We start from the raw sequence: 17,592 nt of genomic DNA on the forward strand, positions 1-17,592 counted from the left end.
ATTAAATTACAATTCAGCTTTTCTTATTAGGCGTATTTAAATAATCTGCATCTGCAGAGGTTTGTGGCGTGGTTAGGCGGGCCTTATGTTACAGTGGTATGGTGGCGGAGGGGCTGGTAACCCAATCCTCTCACAAACATGTTTTGGACATACTTGAAGCACATTTTATCCATTTGAAATGCTGTTTATTGGTTAAATTGAGACAATTTTGTCATTCTTAATGCAACTGTGTTCAAGCATTTCTCACAGGGTTTTTTTTTTTTTTTGCAGGTACACAATGAAAAAATAAATTACATTATCATTAAAATAAAGAGGAACTTATCAACTTAATTTGCCTCTGTATATAAAAAAAGAAAATATATATGTAAACTGCTACTGTGTTCTTTTACAATTTTTGAAACCTTTTTGTATACAGTGGCCATAGCCAGGGAAATTTGTGAGGATTGATGGGTTTTAGCAATATAAAAATGATGTGGTTCAACATCTTTAATGCACCCAAAATTCATTTAAAATAACAGTCAAAGTGACATATTTCAAATCCAAGTCAGTAGTTATAAATTGATGCACGAGTGACTTAATTCCAGTGCTTCGTATGTAACTAAATGTGGCTAATATTTCTCTCTCTCTCACACACACACACACACACAAATACACAAATACACACACACACAAATACACACACAACTTGGAGATTATTGCTGAAGTTTTTCCAATGGTACACAATACTTTATCACATTGTGATAGGAAAGATTTGGTAGAAGTCTTGCATAAATAAGAGTCCTGAGAGTTGGGGATAAAACAAAGGTTTAAAGGCTGTACGGCTGTCGGATATTGAGCGTGTCTTTCATCATCAGGTCTCTGAGTCTCCATAATGCGTCGGCCATCGTGGTGTGAGCGCCCTTGCTTTTCAGCCAGTGAGTAGGGAGACGGCTCTCTTGCTCCCTGGTGAGCCGGCAGTCTTTTCTTTGTGCTGAAGGAATGAAAATTAGAAAGAAAACCTTTTTAAAACATGCATCATTTGGGACAAGGCCACTAAAACGGAGCAGCAAAAATGGGTCATTCAGAAATGTTTTGGCTTTAACCTTACAGAAGTAATTTACATACAGAAGACGTAATGGTGCAGCCTTTTATATGAAAACAATACTTTAAATTACTAAATTATAAATGTTTTATGGTGCAAGACACCATATATGTATATGTGTGTATGTAGCGTTTATAGTTCAAATGCTACAGAAGTGTTTTATAAGGAAATGTAATAAAACACTTGCTTAAACAATAAAAATATTTCTGCAATTATTTAGTATATACTACTTTTCAAATGTTTGGTGTCTGTAACATTTAAATGTTTTTGAAAGAAGTCTCTTAATTCACCAAGGCTGCATTTATTTAATCAAACCTACGGTAAAAACGGTAATAATACTGTGAAATATTATTGCAATTGAAAACAACCATTTTCTGATTCAACATTTTAAAATGTAATTTGTTAATCTGAAGGCAAAGCTAAATTCTCAGCAGCAATTACTTTAGTCTTCAGTGTCACATGATCCTTCAGAAATTATTCTAATATGGTGAATGTTTGAAACAGCTGTGCTGTTAAGATTTTAATAAAAACCATAGAACATTCAAAAGAACAGCATTTATTTGAAATATTCTTATAAAGAAATACTTTCTATTATTATATATGTCTTTACTGTCACTTTTGATCAATCTAGTGCATACTTGCTGAATAAAATGAATAATTTATGAATAAATAAGATAAACCTAGCTGACCTCAAACATCTAAAGATTAGTGTAACTGTATATGACATCAAAAGGAATACATAAAACAACTCATTTCCAGTTCGCATACAAATCATCTTTACCCTTAAGGCTCTGGTCCCACTTGCTAATAGTGGAGGATTCTGCACTTAGGCCCTCAATGTACTTCAAATAAGCTTCTGAATGCAGAAGACGCTGAGGTTTTGGAGGCGGGGCCACAAAAATAGGCGGGGTTAGCTGCTGCTGGCCTGGTTGACCTTGACCTGGATATGGTGGTGGAGCTTGCTGTCCTGGCCCATATCCACCCATCTGAGAACACAAGGAAAAGACAGAGATGACAATCTGCATCTGCTTTAGTGTCACCAGTGAAAGCTGCATGAACATGTTCTTCACCTGCATGCCATAATGGTTTCCAGGACCAGGACTTCCAGCCATGCCGTTCATTCCTGGGCCCATCACACCTGAGTAGAAAACCAAAAATAGTTTAAATCTCAACTCCAACAGATAAGGTTGCAAATAATGTGCACTGACTGAATAAAAAAAATATTGTTTACATAAATGTGTGTTACATTTCCCCCAAGCAAGTGGTGTTTTTATAATACAATGATTCAGTGAAGTCAGTGGAAAAGTGAAATGACAAATCATGTGTAGAAAATAGATTAAGAAAGTGTGAGGTGAGATATTGAGGAAAAAAAGCATGTTAGTGGTGTTGTGTGAATATTTCCAACTTATGAATAAGATGCAACTAAAATTAGACTTTGCAGAAATACAGATATTATAACAATTAGCTCTGTTTCAAAACCATATAAGCTGCCTTGCTGTCCAGGCAGCTCACTAGTTTTTGGAACAAAGCCATGATTTCAAACCGAGAGAGAGAAAATTATTATTTTATTTGAATTGGAGCTGGTCAGAAGATCTTCAGATGTGGTTTCTGTCTGATCGGGGTGCTTCTTACCCGAATGGGGCATACCAGGGTACCCGGCCATGCCTGGTAGAAGGTAGTGCTGGGAAGGCAGCTGGGGCACCCCCATGGAATGAGGTGGTGTGCCACCCATGCCCATCATGCCCTCAGAAGGACCCTGCATAGGCATGTAGGGCAGGCCATAATTTCCCATCATGCCTTGGGTGAGGAGGAGATAGCACAAAAAGATCCATGCATTGATGACATGCAGTTGTCTAACAAGTCATGCAACTACAAAATAACAATCATATCAATGTCAAAGAAAGTGTGAATTTTTAAAAGTGGTAAAAAAAGAGCTCTACATATTAACAGATTAATAAAAAAGGTTCTCATGCAAAAAAAAAAGACAAGTGTAAACGTGAAAAAGAATGTGACAATATTCAAAAACACAAGACGAGACCAAAACGTTTGCATACAAACAAAAGGCATTCAGTGAAATGAATTGAATAATCACTAATGGGGCACACTTTTGGTACGGGGAAGATAAGAGACATGACTGATGAGTTGAGGTTTTAGATGGTTTAAATAGATGAGAACTGTCGGAGAGTGCCCGGATGCTGCATCTGTCTCTTTCAGCAAAGGTGGGGGCGATTTGGCGTTACATGGCACAGGTGGCATGGACTGGTTTAACATCCCCATAGCGCTTGGGGTAGGTACCACCCCCATCATTGAGCCGACTGGGGTACCTGCTCTTGGAGAAGCCTGCTGCTGCTGCTGCTGAAGGACCCTCTCCCGTTCCTGCTGCTCTACCAGTTTAGCTGCCCGTTCTGTAAAAACATTGATAACTGAATTGAGACTCTTTAGCATGTGGTTGTGTTAAGCAACGCTGTGAATAAGAAAAACATTTTCTGTACAGAAATGGTGTTGAGCAAGGAGGAAAACTAATCCTGGTTACCATTGTTATTCATTTCTATGGGGAAATAATCTCAGCTGCAGACATGCAAACATTCAGATGTGAGATCCCAAATGCATCTCTTATCTTGTGACTGAATTGGTTGTATTCAAAGCAGTGTCTTGTAAAAATGTTTAGCTTTATTTGAGATATGACTGCATATTTATCATAATGGAATATTTTACCTTAAAATGAAAATTTGCTGAAGATGTACTACTCTTTTCAATTTGAACAAATTTAGGAACAGGTGCCAGAGTTCAAACACTTGATCATCACAGTAATTCACAAGTAATCGACAACCAATCAAAATCATTTGCTGTCTTGTGACATGAAAATCTGTGCATGCTCAAGTAACAAATCCATCATCAAGGCATTTTAAGGCATTCAAACCATCACTTCAAGCCAAAATCCAATAATAATGCTTCCTCCATTGAAAGAGTCCATCCCCTATTTTCTTCTCATATCAATATCCACAGACACATTTGTTTAGAACCATTTTGGACTGTTTTTACTTGTAAACAGCGCTTAACCTGTTTGAACTCTCATTCTGATGGACCCCATTCATTGCAAAGGATCCATTGGTGAGCAAGTGATGTAATACTAAATTTCTCTAGACCTGTTTCAATGAAAAAACAAGATCACAAGGTGAACCTAAAGTAATCAGGGCTAGAGCAATTCTCAGGAAGGGTTGAGAACATACCTTCATATTCCACTTTCTTAGAAGCTTCCAGGTTCCTCCATTCTGTGCCCACCAGGCGGCTTAGCTCTCCAAAGGAGAAATCAGGGTGACGAGCCTTAATAATAGCCCTCACTTCACTGCTAAACAGGATGTAGCCACTCATGTTGATCTTACGCTTGGCTCCTTCCTTTTTGGACATACCCTTAATCTTTGGCGTGGACTGTGCATAGCAAACAGTGGTGTAAAGAAAAAGTCAGGTACTGTTAAATATGAAAAAAACTATGGAGAATAAAAGTTGATCAACTTAAAACTAGACAGTTTAAGATGTATATATAATTCCATATTGAATATAATAACTCAGAAAGCAATGGATTTCTGATGGCAATAACTATGTAATATATTTATTCATGTTTCATTGTTTCCTGTTTGCTAAAAAACTGCTTATGATGCACACCTAACTGGAAAATGATTAATATCTGAATATTGGGAGACTGGAGTACCTGTGGTGGTGTATAAGGCATATCCATGTCACTTGTTGTGGATGCCCTACTGGGTGGCATTGAGGGCGTCGCTGCTGCTTCATCGTCATCTTCATCCAGGTCATCCATATCTTCATCCAAATCTTCCATGTCTGCAAACTTAGCCTCTAGCTCCTCAATCTTCTTATCCAGCAGTGGAGATGGCACCTTCTGGGGCACGATGGGTTTTCTGAAAATTAAATTACAGCATCAGATAGTCGCTAAACCCAATCAACCATTTCGAGCCTTAGTTGAAGTCTGGCAAATTAATTATTAATAAAAGCAATAAGACTCTGGCTGTTACATATATTGCCCACTAAAAGTAAGGTAGGAAAGTTAAAAGCACCTAAAGTAGAAGATCTCGTCATCAACGACCTTGGCTGAGAGGGAGAAGCGTTTCAAAGCTTTAAACTTCTTCATCTGCTTTTCACTCTCAATGTAGCGACTTTCAAACAAGAGAATGTCTTCTTCTGGACATTCAGTTGGTCTGCAGGACAGGAAGTCCTTAAAAGAGGAGACCACACATTTCCCTGTGAAAAGAAAGGGAAAGGCTTAAAATATGGTCCATAGTAAGTTTTCAACTGAGTCAGTTTTTTTTTTTTTTTTTTACATACAAGGTATGGATCCGAAGAAGAGAACACTGGAATTAAAATGAAAATGTTCAAGTACTTAATCAGCTGTATAAATCCCATTTGTGGGAATACACTGTCAACATGATATATATGCTACTGGATCTGCAATAATTTATTGCACTTTTTGTTCTTAATCGAGCCAAGTGATCCCGCACTGATTCAGTTATGCATTCAGGGTTCTGAGGTGGCTGGTTTTGTACTATAAAATCACTGCAGACTTCCGCAAGAAGTAGATCTTAATTGCATTTCCAGTGTCTTTGTGAAATTAAAAGTCTCTTAGAATGTTAATGATCCCAAAGGCACCATGTGCATTTGACAAGAATGGTTGGCAAAATTTCTATCACAGCTTGAACACCCACAAGATTGGTTAGTTGTGGGTTGTGGATGGATAGCAAACTGATATGAAAACTAGGATTTTATTACAATTAGATAGAATTTATTCGCTCAGTGCCCATACCTAAGATGCAGGCCATAGGACAGTTCTCCTCCAGGCTGCTGAGGAACACCTCACGTTTGTAGAACATCTTTGTTGGCTCATGTTCCGTTTCCTCAGGGTGGATGAAAATGGGTCCAAAGAAGAATGCTGTTCCATCCCGCAACCACATCTTCTCGATTCTGTCCACATCAACCATAACAACTCAGACTAATGCTGTGGGCTTATATTACTATAAATTGTGTAAAAGAAGTATGATTTTGCCCACCTGCCAACTCGTGGTCGCACCAGCCCGTGGGAGCGTATGTAGACACAGTCACCCAGTTTAAGCCACATGTCATTGTAGTGGAGCTGTTCATAGTACTGGCATCCTTGCTCCCCATTGGCCACTTCAACTTGAATGTCTTCTCGCTCCTGTAATGAGTGCAAGAGAGTATATTAAATGCTTAATTTAATTTAAGAAAAAAAGAAAATGTACTCAAAATCAATAATTTCCTTTATACCTTCTCGATGAAGCCACCACTCTCCGCATCAGGAAGATCAGCCGCTTTGTCTTTTGCACTGACAAACATGGAGGCAACTCTGACTACAGGCAACAGAACGTCTCGAGAGACTAGTTTGACAGAGCTTGGCGGCATGGACCATACTTTGATCTTCTTGAAGGTTTTGGTCCTGGCAGTGTAGCGGGATTCACAGACATAGACGTCTTCAGGTTTAAAGCCTTCTGGTTGCAACTTGAAATACTCCTAAAACAACAATCCCACATTCAAGAGAATGAAATGCTAAATTCTTCAAGAGCCTGTGAGGAACATATTGAAACAAAAGTAAATTAAATAAGATATATACCATTAATTTTACTTTCACTGCAACACATAGCCTCTTGTGGCTTATGGCTTTATTTTGTGAACCTCTTGGTCATATAAATGTATTATTTAATTATATTTGCCTCATGTTACTCACCTTTACAAACAACACAACACATTTCCCCAAGATCTTGCTGAAAGGAACATGGTTGTAGTAATCGCTCTTGAATACCTCCTTTTCCAGAAACTTGCGAGTTGCCAAATGGAAAGTTTCCCCTGGACGATAAAACCAACATCCGTACATCCACTGCTCACCTGCAGTCAACAAACACATCCAATTGCTAATACAAGAAAAAAATTATTTGACAAATGGAGGAGCATTAAGCAACGACAATAAAGAAAAAGAGAATGTGCGCACCAGCTTCGTCCTTCCAGAGTTTCTCAATGCAGACAATGTGAGGTTGCAAATTTGCTTCTGAAGGCTGAACATACACACAGTCTCCCACGCTGTAGGTGTTGTTCTCAAAGTTGCAGTCCTGACTATATGAGCTTTGAGGACCTGACGGCCACTGGCTTCCTGCAGTACCCTCTGCTTTGTTCTCTTCTGGAAGAGCTATTAGTCATGAAAGCAAAGCGCAGATTATTACATTTCTGTAATAGACACACATTATAGCAGCAAGACTTTAAAGGGTATCCCAAGGTGTTTTATAACTTTGAAAATGCTAGAAGCAACAAGCAATTTCTGAAAACATCAAGAGCAAAGAACCTTTTCTGTCTTCTTCCCGTTTCAGCTGGTCTTCCTCAATTTCTTGGGGCAGTTTCTCTCGCTTCTCTTGATCTATGTCGGCATGCAGATGTTTGGATGTGTAGCTCAGTGCTGGGGTCAACAAGATTTCGCCATTCTTGCATAGTTCGTCACGGATCTTCACAAAGAAATGCTGCAACTCCACAGAATCCTCAAAGATCTCAGAATCGGTCCTGGAAACACACACCAGCTGTAATGAATTCTCAGATTACCGGTGCTAAATAGAACTTGATTTCTATTTACATTGACTCTACCATCAAACTTCACTGTGTTAGAATTGAACAGAGCTTAAAGGAATTATTCATGAAGTTCTTTTCATCATTCACTCACTCTCAGATCATTCCAAAACCTGTAAATCTTTTTTCCCCCTATGGGGCTATTGCTATTATGTTGCCAAATAATGCCAAATTATCATAGCTATGTCAGAGTTTAATGCAAAGCATTTTATTAAGTCGGACAAGTTAAACTACAGGATTATATCTAATACACATACACAGACAGCATACATTTTAAAAACTTCAAAATCATATATTTCAAGTTTTAAAATAATATTGTTACCGATTACATTTGTAATAGTATATTATCAATAATGGCAATAACTTGCATATTGAATATCTATAATAGTCATTCAGTGGTGTTAAATGATCACTTTTCTTTTACTATACATACTCTAAACATCAAGATAAAACACGGATAATTATTTTTGTTTTATATATATATATATATATATATATATATATATACACACACATTTTATATAAATTAGAGCCCGACCGATATATCGGCCGGCTGATATAAGCTAATTGCATTTAAATCGGCATCGGCATTTATAACGGCCGATGAAACATGAGAAACAGAGTCTCATGCTTCACTCATGTTATGAGTGTTGCATAGTGTGCCCACCAGAGGGAGCTCTGCAGCTCCAGAGTTAACAACAGCGCCAGAAGTCCACTACAGAAGAAAGCGATCAGCCAAGGAGATGAAGGAGATGTAACTTACTGTTTTGACGGTGAGTCTGTCGTTCGTCATGTGAAATGATTGTAGATTTAGTTCATACCCTGTATATAAAAACTGTATGGTAGTTCTAGCTAACGGTCCTATCATTATCACTTCTAAATATTCTGTAACATCACTTACAGCCGCTAATGCATTGCTATATTAGATAAGCTAACAAGGCTAATACCATGTTTATCAGTGGAAGAGCGCGAACGTTAATAGGAGGTCAAACTATAACGTTAGCGTTTAACTTATTCTTATTCTATTGCGGTGTTTTCCACATAATGACCGCGTAATTGGGCTTTCACACAGGACGCGGTATCCACGGCGCTTGCCGCGTTGCCCTTCAGATACAACGCGATTTGCGCTGCGCTATGGCATAGGCGGAGTTTTAAAAACGTTTAGCGGGAGCTCTTTCATAGTCTGTTGTTCCTCCTTTCGGTCAGAAGCCAACATGTATCTGTCCCGTTGTAAGAAGCGAGCGATAGCGCTAGTCCTGCTGTTGAGAATTAAGAGTGAAGCAAGGAAGAAGAGGCTACCCTCAGGTCCAGAGAACAATTTGGTGAATTCAGGCTGGTTACGTTACTCTAACGCTAATAGCTTCCTTTTTAGCAGGCCCCTTAAATGTTTGCTATTAACTTGTTTGAAGGTGGTTCTTCTCAAAATTGACAGCGGTGTGTTCATGACACTAACGTTAACCATTCAACTTCGAATTGATTCCGTAATCTTCCGGAAATAGTAGGCAAGACGATGTTCTGTGAGAGCAAATATAGTGTAGTTACAGTAACTACAGTAGGTGCGTCAGAAATGATTAAACCAGAGGGGACATGTAAATAAATGTGAGCTGAACTAGCGCTTTTTTTTTTTTACATATTGTTTCAAAGCAGCTTTACAGACATAACAGGAAAATGTTGAAGTAGGTAATACCTATTGCTTGACAAATAAAAAAATATATATATATTTCTCATTTTTGCCTATGTAGGAGATCCCAGTTTATTATTATTATAATTCTAATGATGACATGAGTAATGATACATGGTGATATTATTAATACACATGCTTATTCTTTCTCTGTCTCTCTTTCTGCCTACAGATGGCTGAAAAAGGTGAATGCTGTAGCAGCAAAGTGTGGGACTACTTCTGCAAATACTTTAACTTTAGTATTATAATTTATTTACAGTACACACACAGACTGTTAAAACCAGCTTCAACTGGGAGAAAGTAAAAGTGTTAAATGTTTAAAACCAGACTGTTTTTTGATCATTAAAAAATATATACTTTTGATGTGCAATTGTTTAGTCATTGAGACTGTAATCTAAGGCTTTTTTTTAACATAATCCATTCTGGAAAATGGTTTATACAGCCCACATACATAGAACAGGCAGATATTTTGCTATTGAATGTTGTGTAAGTGCAGTTTATAGGAAATGGGTCTAATATCCAGATTATTTTTAAAATCAAAATATCGGCTTATAAATCGGCTCTTTTCGAGTTAATATCGGCATCGGCCCCCAAAAATTCATATCGGTCGTGTGTATATATGTGTAAATGTGTATATATATATATATATATATTTTTTTTTTTTAAAGCATCAAAAACATCTCATAAAAGTGGTCCAATATGCTAAATTGTGGAATGAGGTTTGAGAAAGGCACAATGAGGGGAAAAGAAAACACTGGCAAATAGAACAAGTAATAAAGAGCCTTTTATGGTGGGATTTTCTTTCCCCGTCATTTTTAAAGCCTAAATCCATTCCTGTTCATTTTATAGAAAGTGGCATCTTTTAAATTCCAGTTTCTTTAATGGTGACAAGAATAGCTAATTTTCACACTCTTCCCTGCTGCTTACCTGTTGAGACGTCTTGCTTTCTCCAGCACCTCAAACACATGCTCCTGGAACACATCCAGTCTTCGATAGCGGCCGTGATCAACATTATTACGAATAATATCTAAAGTGAGGGGAGGGTCCTCTGGATTAGCGGGGTCGATGGCGGGAACCTCTGCCAAAGAGTCACTATAGCAGCGGCCTTCATCATCCTGGTAGCCCATCATTGAAACGAAGAGGTTCCTGATGAGCTCACGTACGAGAGAGGCAACCGACAAACCACCCAGTCCACCTTCGTCTCCCTCCTCTTCATCTTCAATTTGTCGACGGGCTTCCAGGAAGGCTCGATGGAGCAGCAGTGCATCTCGGTATATCAGAGACTCTGGCTCGTTGTAGTTGCAGGCGTTGTTGAACATAAGGATGAAATCTTCTGCTAACGAGTCAATATCTTGATAGCGTCCCTGCACCATGTAGCTACGTATACGTTCCATGTCAATAGGACGCTTAATGGCAGCATAATAGTCAGGCAGCTCAGAACGCGATGGAAGACGCAGGAAGACGGCACTGAGACGTCGGCCACGATTGTCTGTGAAGTTGCGAACTGCTTCGTAGAGATCAGTAAGCTTCTGCTGGAGTGGGGTGGTCTGGGTGCGGGCCTTTTTAGGGGAGGCAGCAACTCCACTACGGCCTAGAAAAAAAGAAAGGAATTTAGTAAACCCCCCTCCCCAAAAAAAAGTTACACCTAAAATTTGGTTCTTAATTAGTGCGTTAAAGTGTCCAATTTTAGCCAAAAAAAAACAAAAAACACATACGAAGCTTGAGTTTAGGAGAGCCCATGTCATCTTCCTCAGGAGGAGGGCCAAGCTCCTTCTGTTTATCCTTTACTATCTTCTCCAAGATGTTTGCATCATTATAAACCTGCAGAAAAAAAAGAAATGGCAAGCATACATTTCAAGTTAGATTCTTCAAATTAGGTCTTTTCAATTTAAGACACTATATTCAGGTTTGAACCCACAAAATGAAATACTGAAGAAATATTATTTCTGAATGAAAGTTTCCTTTAACACCACTGTCATCATATACATATTTGTAAAAGATAACAATGAGCAAATAAATATAGAAAGTTTGGGTTAAGACTTTTAATGTTTTTGAAAGATGTTTCTCATGAATTTTTTTGTGTGTTAAAAACCAGTTACACAATTATATCATGAATTATTATAATGTTAAATAACGTTTTTAATATATATATACACATTTTAGAATGCAGGTTAATCCTGTGATAGCAAAGCTGAATTTTTGGGCTGTCATTAATCCAGTTTTTAGTGTCACATGATCCTTCAGAAACTATTTTAATATGCTGACTTGGTGCACAAGAAACATATTATTAATAAAATAATATTCATATTATTATTATCATCAACATTAAAAACAATGTTTAATTCTACATATTTTTTGTAGAAACTGACATTTTTCAGGATTCTTTGAAAAATAGAAAGTTCAAAAGCACAGCATTTATGTGATTTTGCAACATTATAAATGTCTTTGTCATGACATTTTTTTTGTCTTCTTGATCAATTTAATGCCTCCATGCTGAATAAAAATATGCATTTCTTTCAAGAAGAAAAAAAAAATCTTACTGACCCCATATTTTTGAACAGTAGTATATTACAATTTAGCATTCAGCTTGAGTAAAGTGATGATGCTCACGTGAGATCCCTCCTCATTATAGTGGCGGGCATTGCGAAACATTAGCTTCATGTCATCCATAAGTGCTTCCTCATTGTTATAGCGCTCAGTGCGGATATTGTTCTCGATGGTACGCAGGTCCATTGGGTCTTGGATGATCTGGTAATAGTCTGGGTAATCCTTCTTAGAGGGCTTCACCATGAAGAGATCACAGAGGCGGCGTCCAGTGCCTGTCTCACGTGCTTCAGTCACTGCAGCATACAGCATCTTCATTCGGTTTTTCTTGGTGTTCTTCTTGTGGCTTTAAGGACCAGATAATGGCAGCATTAAACATTTTTTTTAAAACATTTTACTGACTGCAAGTCATATGGGTAAAATACAATGAGAGTGACATCATTTAAAGATTACCTTTTCCTTTTACTACTTCCCAAGTCAGAATTTGCAGTAGAGACCTCTCCTTCATCGTCACCTCGAAGCTCTCTTTTCTTTTGCTACAACACACATTCAACCAAAAAAACAACAATTTTTTCTAATTTTCCTGAAACACTAGGACATTCTTGGAATAGGTTTCACACTAGGTTTTGGAGAAACCTAGTACACAGTACACAGTACTTTTTGTACTGTGAGCCAAAAATGTGTTGTTGTTCACCTGTACAATGATAATAAAGATATTCTAATTCCAATTCTAAAGCAGAATTACCAGCATTATTTGCTGTAACCTCTGAGCACGTTTGTAGATGGTGGAGTTGGGCATGTTGTAGCATTTAGCATTCTCAAACATTAACGTGAGGTCAGCCTCAATCTGCTCGATTCCTTCATAATCCCCATTCTTCAATTTATCCCTATAAAAAAAAGAAAATATGAAAAGAATGTGTAAATGCTGACTGCTTTCAAACATCACGATTCAAATAAGCAGATATATCACATGGGTTATCCACACCTGATCTGTTGCAGGGAGATAGGGTTTTTGATCTGATGATAGTAGTCCGGGTATTCTCTTCGTGCGGGCAGTTGGAGGAAGGGTTCAGCGAGAAGCAGCCCCTGAACACTTCGGGCTCCTCGCACTGACTGGTACAACAAGAAGATTGGGTCACTTGCACTGAGACCACAATCTGCCTCCGATTCTCCAGTGTCATAACGTACAGTGCCTGAGAAAAATAACAATCCTTCAGCTATATTAAGCTGCAGACATTGCAAATGTATTTTTGAATACGACTGTCGGCAGACTCTCTCAGATGGATTGCTATAGAGTTATCTTGGACAAAGGGAACTGTGGATATGTACCTGTCAGAATAGAGTCTTCATCACTTTCGGACCCAGCCTGAAGAGCCATAGTGATGACAGACAGCCGGTCACCCTGAGCAGACCTCCGATTTCTAGCAAAACACAGCATGTTACAGACTAAAAGATGCATCTTCAAAGCAACCAGTTGAGGAAAAGAAGAAATACCTGATGCGGAGGCTAGATTTAGTGGGTTCAGCCTGCTCAATCTCAGTCCTTCTCTGGGCAAATACCTTCTTAATTGCGTTTGCATCCTTTACAAAGACAAAAATATGTTTACGTTGTATACAAGGAGTTAAAATTTTTGGATGAATAGACAACAAGGGTATAAAGTGTACAAACCTTAAAAACTTGTGACCCTGGCTCATTGTACGTTTTGGCATTTTTTGTCAAAAGATCAACGTCCTTGGCCATGGCACTGATGGATCTGTAATGTCCTGCCTAAACACAGAACAAATTATTACTATTATTCACCTTATTTTGCAACACAGGAAGTAAACCATTTCATGTCGATGTGAGAGATAACTAACTACAAGAATAAAGTGAAGTAAACAGTAAAACTATTTGCACTACAAATTAGCATGTTCAAAATAATAATATATTATTAATAATAATATATTATATATATATATATATATATATATATATATAATAACAACAAATACCGGTTTGCAATATCAAGCAATGTAACAGACTGTTTTTGTACAGCTAAAAATAAATAAATGAATGCACCTGACACTGGAAGTTATGCACATAAGTTACAAATATAATTATTATAAAACTCTTGCTAAGTAAATAATGGGCATAAATATAATATGAACAATTACATGAGATATACATTACATCCGCCTTTAACAGTACTGTCACGGTTGAAATTATTATAACAGCTCCAAATACACACCACTACACATTTTGATTGCTATAGTCCGCTAGCGTATTTTCAAAGCACCACATACCTGGATCTTCTGAGCCACAGTGCGCAGATCTATTGGCTCTTTTATTATGGCATAGTAGTCTGGATAATGCTGGAAAAGAAAAAAAGGGGATGGGAAAAGTCAGTTTTAATTATTTAAAATAAAAACTTGTCATGATTATCCACACTGCAAAATGACCAACCAATTTGGAGGGAAGTTTTTGGAATAGCTCGCTAACAAGCCTCCCTGAGGAATCAGTGCATGATACTATGGCTTCCAAGAGCTGCTCCAGTATGGCTTTTAGATAGCTTGGTGGTCTCTGTTTGGCAAAGGAGTATAGAGGAGAAAAACCGATATCAGCCTGGATGTGCAAATTAATAATAAAAACTTTTTTATTAAAAAAAAAATTGTCAAATGTTTTAACCTCCTCTTCCATGGAAGTACTAGGGTTTTCCCCATCTTTACCATCCTCATCATCCTCTTCTCCTTCGGCTCCCTGTAGCAGTTCATTCTTGGTAGACAGGAAGACATTTAAAAGCCTACAGGCAGCTTTGTACTCTGCACTGTCAGCCTGTAGTAAGAGACCCACAGGTGTATTAGCATTTCTGAGTTAACGGTCAGTGGGTGTGATGCTGAACAGTTTTGCTTGTGCAATAGCTATGTTGACTGCATCTACTGCAAACCAGTCCAGCGGTCTAAAATAACAGACAGACTGAACTGATTCATGTGCTAGAAATTTCAATATTATGTGTGAATGCAAACGCAAACTCTATCAACTCACTTGATAGTAAGCTTTGGTGTTATTAATAAGCAGATGAAAGTCAGCTGAGAACTGCTCTACATCCTGGTATTCCTCTGCCCTGAGCTTCTGCTGTATTTTCATCATGTCTATGGGCTGGCTTACCACTTCATAATAGTCAGGCTGATTCCTAAAACAGGAAAAATAAGAATTGAGGTTGAAGTGTAGGTTAGTGTATGTTGCATGCAGTAAACTCAGTATGGTTTATTTCATCACATTGTGAAATTCATTTAAAAAGAATGACACAGAACTATTAAAACTACATGTGTGATTACTACTTTTACTTTTCTACTATTTTATAAAATGCATAAATTGAGCCAGTGTTATTTTAGTATCAATGAGACACTATTATTTTATTTATTAATATTCTGAAATAGAATTTCTTTTGATTTTACCTTTTTTTGTCCTTTACTCCATTTAGAATGGTGTGTAAAATACTATGTATTTAAAAAAGAAAAAGTGTGTCCAAACATTTGGCTGACAGTGTATATTAAAAGACAAAGTATACACTGATACCTCCTCTTTGGTGCACGAACAAAGAGCTCACAGATCTGTCTGCCTAGGTCATCTTTGTAATCTCTGACAGTGTTGTACAACTCATGGCACACAGCAATCTAAACAAAAGATCAAAGTCAATCTAACAAGATCATTTTTATGATCTAAACCACTCTTACATTGTTTTAGTCTATATTAAACGCCATGTACTCACTTGATCAACAGAAGGAGCAGTGGTAGCTCTCCTCCTCTTCCATCCACTGACTGGGGTGGATGAGGTGGCATCATCAAAGTCTCCTGAGCTGGAGGGAGAGGTGGCTCGTCTTCTCTTAGAGCCCATTGAAATGGTACCTATTCACCAACAAACATCCTTTCAGACTCAGGGCTTCCAGCACTAATTCATTTCCATTCCATGACTCTTCAAGTTGTATTAATAAAATAATGAGGGCTCTCAGAATCATTTCAATGGAGATAAATCTCTTTTGTATGCCAGGTACCAATACTTAATATCTATACATTTGCATGGTTATATTTTTACTGAAACAAATGTCACAAGTTAAACCTAAAGCGCCTTCACATCTGAATGTAATAGCTGAATAGCGCAAGACAAAGCAGAATACTTTAGAGTACAATATAATAAGAACCTTTACGATAACTATCGCAGATTTTCACGATTTAAATTTGGTATTATATATATCTGTACTAGATTTTGTGAATCACCATATGTAATTTCCCCATAATAAATGTTGTTTACAATTCCTATGAGCTACTTATCATAAACAAACCACAGTTGACCTGCTTAATGGAGGACAAAAGAAAGTTTGGACATTAATTCATCACTCATATGTGCATTATTTCATACCACCTGTTACGTAAGCCTTTAACAGAAGCGATTATGCTTTGGACTATATGCATGAAACGTTACAGTGTTATGTGAAATAGCACACTTAGCCGCGTGTTAATCTTCCGGTAAACAAACCCTAAACGCCAACAGCCAATCGAAGCTCCGTGTTTCAGTCAAACAAAAGAGCGGTCTCGTAGTATGTTCTCGTACTCACTCACTTCTCTAGAAAAGTGCACTTCGGTTTCTTTGTTGCTGAACTTTATAAACGTATTGGGGAACGAAGGTTTTTAGAAGTACGCCGACCTACCCGAAATAAAATCTCAACTTTATTGGCGTAGTTAGGAATTACCTTTCAGTAACAACACAGCAGCAACTGTTAGCCAGCAAGTAACGTTAGCGTTGATGGCTAGCAAAGTCCAGCCTCCTTTGCGAAACGAAACCGGAAGTACATTGAAGAAGTCCCACCTTACATCCGAAATGTAGAATATTTTAAATATTAAATATTATTTTCTCCTTGCTGAAAAATTAATACAAACGCTATTCGAGATAGGATAAACATTTACATAAAATGTTTTATTTTATGAAAAGATTTAATTATTTAATTAATCTATTTTAAAGATTGCAGCGAATTAAGAAGGACGAAATATAAATATAGATATAAAAGCAAATTAATGGAGCAAAATAAAGAAGAAAATCAATTAAACTTAACATATTTATGATTAATAATAATAATTAAAACTGCTACTTTTATAGGCCTACTAAATAATTGCTATTAACAAAATTACATATGCAATTACATACATTACATCCATTTTTTCATTAATTAATTACTTTCAAAGAACATTTAGAACGATTGTAATAAGATGCTGCATTCTAAACACTTAATGAAAATTCCCAGGGAAGCCCATTATTTGCTTAAAAACGCTAATTCTCTTTGCGTTTTAGTTCATCATTTATTAAAATAAGATTTAGCTATAAGACATAAATTAATTATATATATAAACTTCAGACTTCAGAAAATTTAAAATGTACAAAAGGTGACACAAATGTACGTGTTTTAAATAGTTTTGAGAGGATATTTATTTACTTATTTGTTTAATGTGGCCTATTGACTGTAATTTTTTAATGTCCTGCCATTGTGATCCAGCAAGCGTTTTCAAAACACATCTACGTACAAAACTTAATAGTTTAAAAATCTATAGTTTATTTATTTATTTATTTATTTGGCACTCGGGAATAGTATCATAGTGTCCGGACTGTATCGTTATATTG

At 37.2% G+C, this 17,592-nt stretch overlaps 1 protein-coding gene across 2 annotated transcripts; it reads right to left on the bottom strand.

Annotated features, from left to right (window-relative positions):
- Window positions 1–163: 163 nt before the first annotated feature.
- Window positions 164–16,755, bottom strand: pbrm1l (polybromo 1, like). 2 transcript variants are annotated; one of them, XM_059570589.1, is made up of 30 exons: window positions 16,424–16,755; window positions 15,691–15,827; window positions 15,498–15,595; window positions 14,964–15,111; window positions 14,607–14,753; window positions 14,385–14,501; window positions 14,225–14,293; window positions 13,611–13,709; window positions 13,437–13,522; window positions 13,272–13,363; window positions 12,928–13,135; window positions 12,688–12,829; window positions 12,396–12,478; window positions 12,009–12,288; window positions 11,114–11,219; window positions 10,326–10,989; window positions 7,443–7,654; window positions 7,095–7,289; window positions 6,834–6,991; window positions 6,377–6,619; window positions 6,142–6,287; window positions 5,898–6,055; window positions 5,155–5,338; window positions 4,791–4,998; window positions 4,312–4,510; window positions 3,406–3,486; window positions 2,714–2,878; window positions 2,152–2,219; window positions 1,863–2,067; window positions 164–970 (listed from the first exon to the last, which is right to left on the bottom strand). In XM_059570589.1, exons 2-30 carry the CDS (start codon window positions 15,814–15,816, stop codon window positions 807–809), a joined length of 4,851 nt encoding a protein of 1,616 aa, XP_059426572.1. In that variant the 5' UTR covers window positions 15,817–15,827; window positions 16,424–16,755; the 3' UTR covers window positions 164–806. The 2 variants fall into 2 exon arrangements, with proteins under 2 accessions (XP_059426572.1, XP_059426571.1); XM_059570588.1 differs by having other exon boundaries at window positions 3,322–3,486.
- Window positions 16,756–17,592: the final 837 nt, after the last annotated feature.

Source organism: Carassius carassius, chromosome 17 (genome assembly GCF_963082965.1).
Source record: "Carassius carassius chromosome 17, fCarCar2.1, whole genome shotgun sequence".
Lineage (NCBI taxonomy): Eukaryota > Metazoa > Chordata > Actinopteri > Cypriniformes > Cyprinidae > Carassius > Carassius carassius.

What these genes read in the sequence shown, in the direction of transcription:
- pbrm1l (XM_059570588.1), bottom strand. Translation starts at nt 15,816, where the DNA reads ATGGGCTCTAAGAGAAGACGAGCCACCTCTCCCTCCAGCTCAGGAGAC. An exon ending in GGTTACAGCAAATAATGCTG is followed by an intron (nt 12,479 to 12,687) that starts GTAATTCTGCTT and finishes TGTGTGTTGTAG; the next exon opens with CAAAAGAAAAGAGAGCTTCG. An exon ending in ACGGGAAGAAGACAGAAAAG is followed by an intron (nt 7,290 to 7,442) that starts GTTCTTTGCTCT and finishes CATGACTAATAG; the next exon opens with CTCTTCCAGAAGAGAACAAA.